At 44.8% G+C, this 6,859-nt stretch overlaps 1 protein-coding gene across 1 annotated transcript; it reads left to right on the top strand.

Annotated features, from left to right (window-relative positions):
- The first annotated feature begins 209 nt into the window (after positions 1–209).
- On the top strand, positions 210–4,532 carry CUNH20orf202 (chromosome unknown C20orf202 homolog). The gene is made up of 2 exons (XM_070007759.1): positions 210–353; positions 3,945–4,532. The coding sequence occupies exons 1-2, from the start codon at positions 288–290 to the stop codon at positions 4,176–4,178; spliced, it is 300 nt and encodes a 99-aa protein (XP_069863860.1). The 5' UTR covers positions 210–287; the 3' UTR covers positions 4,179–4,532.
- The last annotated feature ends 2,327 nt before the right edge of the window (positions 4,533–6,859 follow it).

Here is a 6,859-nt window from a genome sequence, read left to right as displayed (position 1 = left end):
TTTTGACTTCAGCTGTTCTCAGCTTGTGGAAGCAGTGAGCACTGGGTTGCATATCTCAGAGATTTCCCTTCCTCCTTCCTTGTTGTGTTCCAAGTACCAAAAGCCCTTTAAAAAAAAAACTCTATTCTCCAAGGTGAACTATTTCCTGCTTTGTTCTTATTAGCTCCAATCTCAGTGATTTGCCCAGTCCCTGCCGCCAGCCTGGGAAAAGCTGGGGACTATACACGTCAAAGGTCCCTCAAGCCCATACCCAGATCAACATCAAGGTCTCCCTCAAGAGCTCTGAAATGAAAACAACAGGAGAGCCCACCCCCAGCCTTGGGCAGACCCTGGAGTGGCTGAGAAAGGAGCTGGTAAGGCCTTGCATTTCTTTTGCCCTCATTTCCTAAGGTGCTCAATTAGCTGAGACAGAGGCTTCAGGGGCCCTGAAATATGGACCCTTCAGGCACCCTTCTGGGCCTGGACACACAGCGTACAATTGGGTCTCAGGGGCTGGGATAAGTAGGTCGTGGCCTACATAGAAGGTGTGCTAGGTGCAGTGTTGGCTAAGCTGGTTTTAACATTCACTGGGTCCTGGGTATGCTGTAGTATGACCTCTAGTAAGTGGCTTGACCTCTGTAAGCCTGAGTTTCTTTATCCTAAATTAGGGGTGACAAAACTACTAATTTGGTAACGGTGATAGAAGGATCCATTGCAAGGTGACAGGCTGTAGGTGTGATCACCAGACTCTGATGGGCATGGAGGACACTCACTGTTTTAGCCTGGATGTTCTAGAAAGCAGAAGCAAGACAAGAGTGGAGGAACTACCAGAACATTTGGAGGTGCAAGCCCGGAGTGGTGGGAGGGAGAGAAACTGGCCAGAGGCAAAGACTGCTGCTGTGCCAGGCAGTGGTGCCTGGTGTTCCGGAGCTGCCCACTGCTGCAGGAGCACGACAAAGGTCCAGAGTGACTTCCCTCTACAGGACACACACTCTCATGAACATGAGTGTTAGTTAATCCCTGGTGGCTACTTGGATGCTAGGTCTCATATCCTTCACTGTAGTGCTTTCTCCAAGTCCTAGAATTGAGGGGTGTTCCAAAGCATATGGGGTCACCAGTCAAAAGAGGGAAGGGGGGCTGTTCAGGGAACCTCAAAAGAGGCTTAGTCCCCAATACAGCCCCTTCTCATTCTGGACCAAGATGCTGCAGGATTGTTTGAAGAATCTTTTTGGGTTGCCAGGCAACAGATCCCCTAGATCCCAACACTATCATCACCTCCCCCAAAGGGAGAGGCTAACCTAATAGGACTTTTCCTTCTCATTGGTCTGCAGCTGTCCACAAACATTCTGAACTGAGCAGGGGATAGGGGGGAGGCCCCTCTGCTTGAGCTGAGATTGCTTGGGACCTAAGCCCAAAACTCTCTGTTTCCCCACAGAAGGACAAGGCCAGGAGGGAGCAGGTGCCACCCAGAGACCAGCCTCTCAGGCTGAAGCACTTTGTGTTCTCTTTCAGCTTCCTTCCTATTCCTGGCATAATTCTAATACTTGAGTGCTGGACACAGACTTTGTCTCATCTGCAAAATAACCAGTTTGGCATAAAAACTAACATATCTTTTTAAAAAATGTTTTCAGTGCTAGGAACTAAGCCCAGGACCTTGTACATAAAATGTCCCACCACTGAGCTACATCTCCATCCCTGAAACATGTGTTCATTCTTGTTACTGGCGTTGGAACTCACACCCAGTTCATCACACATAGCTCTGTTTCTGAGCTACAGCCCTAGCCCCTAAAATACGATTTTTATAGGATAAATAATGGTAATATATCCCTTTTTATTTTTTATTGTTATTATAAAAGTGATGTGCAAAGGGGCTGACTACAGTTATATGTCAGGGAAAGTACCTTTCTTTTTTGCCGGCTTTTTTCTTTTTGTTTATGTGGTGCTGAGGAATCGAACCCAGAGCCTCATGCATGCAAGGCAAGCGCTCTACCACTGAGCCATCTTCCCAGCCCCAAGAGTACCTTTCTTTTTGGACAATGTCACCCCCTCCTTTGCTCTCTCCCAGTTTTAACTTCCCATCACCAGCCACAGTTGTATGGTTTATTTTAACATAGTGTCTAGTGGATACTACTGCTGCGTTTGTTCACCCTTTGGTCCGGCATTTCTGTGCAATATGTATCTTTTCTAATGAGAAATAAAGCTGGGCAGTGATGGCTCACATCTGAAATCCTAGCTACTTGGGAGGCTGAGATAGGAAGGATCACAGTTTGAGGTCAGCCTATACCAAAAAAAATGTGTAAGATCCTTTTTCTCTACTAATACCTGAGTACAGTATCATAATCCTGGCATTCTAGCTTCGTGGGAAGCATAAATAGGTCTCACTCTAAGAGCATTCCTACACAGGAAGCAAGACAATCTCAAAAATAATCACTATAAGAAAAGCTGGGGCATGACTTAGCAGTAGAGCACCTGAGTTCCAACTGCAGAACCATCAAAGGGACAGAAGGAGGTAGAGAGGGGTGTTGAAAAATCTTCCTATCTAATCAATAGTGTGTTATATGTTATACCACAGTCAGTGGGGAAGACAACTTGAAGTGTAGTCGGGCCTTGTGGAAAAGGCAGGAGTTTTAGCACAGCTGTCTGGATATTTGCAGGATTCATATCCTTGAACTCAGCCAACTGTGCATTGAGAATATTGCACTGGAGGGAAAATTGTGTCTGCACTGCACATGTACAGACTGTTTTCCTTGTCATTGCTTCCTAAACAACACAGTATGACAACTACTTACACAACATTCACATCGTACCAGGTATTACAAGTCATCTAGGCCTGATTTAAAGTATACAGAATTTTATATGAGCACAGGAGTCCTGGAACCCATCTCTGTTGGATCCTGAAGGACAGGGTGTGTGCCCTTTCATTGTATCATGTGTAAAAATTACTGTCACGAAATAAACTTTTAACATTTTGAGAAAAGTGTAAGTATAACACAGATGAGATATGAAAACAATAAAACTTTCTGGAGGAAATGGAAGAATGGAGGTAGGCAGGTGGTTGAGGGTGGTAGAGTTCTATTGCTTTAGTTCTCAATGCATTAGGATCCCTTAAGTTTGTCAAAACTATTAAGGATAACAAAAATCTCCGTGTTGCGAGTTATTTCTATCAACATGGACTGGATTGGAAAGAGAAGCTGAGAAATAATCAATATTTGTTAATGCATTTAAACTGATAAATACATTCCATGCTGCTTAAATAATAGTTTACTTTAAAAAAATTTACTAGCAGATATTAATCATGCAAAGTGAGAGGTTTCATTGTGATATTTCCATACTTGCATACGATGCACTTTGACCATAATTCACACTCCATTACTCTTTATTTCCCCTCCTAGTGGAGCTATGGCTAAAGTGGTAGAGCACTAGCTTTGAAACAAAAAGCTTAGGGACAGTACCCAGGTTCTTCAAGCCCCAGTCCTGAGACAAAAAAGAGAGGGCAGGAGAAGGGAGGGGAAATCAAGGGAGGGGAGAGGAAGGGAGAAGAAAGGAAAATAGTAACTAAGTACTGTCATGAAAGTTGTTCTGCCTTCAGTGGCACTCTTACCAGAGTTCCTGGGATCCAGGTCTTCCCAGACCTCGCATTAGGAATGACTGTTCTCTAGGTTTCTGGGTTGCTTCATTTTATTTAATTGGGGAAAAAAGCAAAAAGCCTCTATATTCTTGATATCTGTGAAGGGAATCATTTGTTACCATGAAGACTGAAGAAGAGAGCAGAGTGACACAAGTCCTACATTAGAGCTAATTCATTCTGTCTTCATAGGAGTGTGGAGAGGCAATTTGCTTTCTCCTTCGTAGATGAAGAAACCAAGGCTTTGGTAGGTAGCTTCTGTTGGGTGTGCAACAGGAGACGTGTGTCCCATGAGGAGTAGGAAGGGACTTTATACCCTAACAGCTTTTCTCTCTCCTAGGCTGAGATGCAGGTTCAAGACCAGCAGCTTCTTCTCACACTGCGGCATCTTCACAGTGTCCTGGCAGAGCTGCAGGCCCAGAGTGTGCACTGGGACGATGCCAGGTCCAGCAGAGGAGTGTCTCCCATCCGGGATCGAGCAGGCTCCGAAGGCAAGGCCTGCCAGCCTGTCTCCTTGAGGGGACTGGCCCAGATCCTCCGAGGGGAAGAGAGCAGACGCAGCTCCCTCCCTTAAGAGGCTGCAGATGTGGGCTGAGAATGTAGCTTAGTGGTACAGTGCTTGCCTAGCATGCATGAAGCCCTGGGTTCAATTCCTCAATACCACATTACACAGGAAAAGCCAGAAATGCTGATGTGCCTCATGTGGTAGAATGCTAGCCTTGAGCAAAAGAAGCTCAAAGACAATGCTCAGACCCTGAGATCAAGCCACAGAACTGGCAAAAAAAAAAAAGAGGCCAGAGATGACACTTGCCTGAATCTTCCTTCTACTAGTCTACACTTCCCCCTGCAATGTTTGGAAGGACAGTCATGAAGCCAGGGCTCTGGGTTTGTCTCCACCCTCACCTGCGGTATGTCCCTGGGCCCATCACTCCTCTTCTCTTTCTGTCCCTTATCAGAAGCTTGTGGAGAAGTATAAATAAAGTGCTGGTTGGGAACAAGGTTTACAAGTGCCAGTGTGTTACACAGCTTCTGGCAAGCACTCACTATGGTAATCTAGACCTTGAGAATTTCCCACAAAGGAAGACCTTGATGTGTGGGGATGTGTTTCCATGGTGAACAATCAGAACGCATGTAGTGAATTAGTGGCTGATTTCTGTCTTAATAGGCCTTCATATCCTCCTTTACTTGAAAAATATCCAAAATGAAACAAACAAACCAAAAAAAACAGGTTCTAGTGCCACAGGAATGGAGATGTCACCAAACCTGGCCAAGAATATAGTTCATGGTTGCTGTCATACAGCAACCACTGATTGGTTCAGTGGACGGGTATGTGACTCAACAGAGCCAATTGCCATCCTTTTCTGGCATTGCTGTCTGGATTATCTTTCTATTACAGTTATATTATGGTCTAAGGACAAATGTTTGGATGTCATGTTGACAAGAAGTGAATTGCTGACTTTGTTGGACTGAGAGTTATCTATATTAGTAAAGGACATCTCTGAGTGTGTCCATGAGGTTGTCTCCAGAGACAATAAATCATGAGAGCTCTGGATGTCATAATTGGGAGGTGGTGTAAAGTAGGAGGTGGGTCCTGGTTGAAGGAAACACGTCCTCCAGGGGTCTACTTTGCCTTGGACCCTTCCTGTAGCCTCTTTCCTTACTTTCTGTCCACTATGAGGTGAATAGGTCTCCTCCACCACACACTTCCCAGCTGCCATGATCAGCTCAAGTACAAGGGGTCAAGTGACTATAAGTAAAACAACTCCTTCCTCCTTTAGGTTGCTTTCCTGGGTATTTTGGTCACAGTGATGGAAAGGCAACTAACACAAGTTACAAAGCAGAAGGTTCTTGTGGCTCTGTTCCCTGCTAGGAAGAGAAGAGCCAGTGTTATAGGGATGAAAAAGTCATGTCTTCAAAAAGAATAGAGAAAGGACTGTCCTAGAGATAGAGAAAGAGGGAAAGTACTGGGTCTTTTTAGTTCCTTAGTTCAGTTTTGTGTGTATCCACTGTATTCTTTCCAGTGAATTCCACCACCAGCATGCACAGCAATACACACCAGTTTGGGTTTTACTTAAACTGATTTAAGAAGGATTTTCCTCACTTGCAACCAGAATGGCCCCTAGGAATACAATACAGATGGTCAAAGAAGCAAAGAAGAGAATCTCTCAGAAAAGGGCCCTTCATTCAGTTGGGGTTTGTGACAATGACCTCCAGAATAGCTGGCAGCAAGACTCATGACAGGGCAATGTTACTGGAACTGATAATGCTTGTCCCAGTGGAGCCGCCAAAGAGCTGTTACGGGATCAGATCACATCTGGGACTGACAATGCTCGAGGGAGGGGGTGTCTGAAAGGGAGGAGGCTCTGCCTGGCCCTGGGGTGGCCAGTTTGTGCTGTTGCTGGGGGGCGACGGAGGGGGAAGAGTTTAAGGTAAAGACTCAGAAAGCTTATTAGTAAAGCCAAGGAAAGGAGAGCTGGAAAAATAGTACATTACCCAGATGTAGGCATGGGCACACCTGATAACAGGTACCATGAGTGCTCTAACATCACAGGTAATTACAGTAAAAATTTTAAAAGGCTGAGGTTTGGCTCCGATTTATCAGAGAATAAGTGTTCTTTTTTTGTTGTTGTTGTTCAAATACCTGGTACATTCTGTCATTCTTGTTAACTTTTTTCTTTTTTTTTTTTTTTATCAAAGCAGAGATTTCAAGGTTGGCCCATTCACTAAACTTGGGTTATTGATGTCTGGGGATTCCTTCAAACCAAGGATGGATTCTGCCACATGTTCCCTTTGAGACTGATATCCTCCATTGCGACTATGTATTTTTAAACATACTTTATACACCAAAGAGTCATTTCCCCAGAATGTCTGAAAGAAAAAAAACAAACCCGATTTTGTTGCTCAGTCCTAGATCATGTTAAGCAGAGGGCAAGTGGACAAGAACAAGGATAGGAAAAGAGAGATGTTCTTTTTTCCTTTCAAAGGTTTTTGTTTGTTTTTAACTAAGCTAGGCACCAATAGGGTCACGCCTGTAATCTTAGCTACTCAGGAGGTTGAGATCTAAGGATTGTGGTTCAAAGCCATTCTGGGCAGGAAAGCCTTTAGGACTCTTTTCTCTAATTATCTACCAAAACGCTGAAAGCAGAGCTATAGCCAAATGGAAGAGCATTAGCCTTGAAGAGGGGCAGAGTGGGAAGGGGGAAACCTCAGGGACAGCACCCAGGGCCCTGAGTTCAAGCCCCAGGACTAGCACAC

The sequence above is a fragment of the Dipodomys merriami genome, unplaced genomic scaffold, assembly GCF_024711535.1.
Source record: "Dipodomys merriami isolate MVZ:Mamm:240054 unplaced genomic scaffold, mDipMer1.0.p SCAF_7, whole genome shotgun sequence".
Lineage (NCBI taxonomy): Eukaryota > Metazoa > Chordata > Mammalia > Rodentia > Heteromyidae > Dipodomys > Dipodomys merriami.
This window is presented reverse-complemented; position numbering and strand designations above follow the sequence as displayed.

Excerpts from the sequence above, each read along its gene's own strand:
- CUNH20orf202 (XM_070007759.1), top strand. The coding sequence starts at position 288 with ATGAAAACAACAGGAGAGCCCACCCCCAGCCTTGGGCAGACCCTGGAG. Across the intron at positions 354-3,944 it reads AGTGGCTGAGAAAGGAGCTG|GCTGAGATGCAGGTTCAAGA; the intron begins GTAAGGCCTTGC and ends TCTCTCTCCTAG.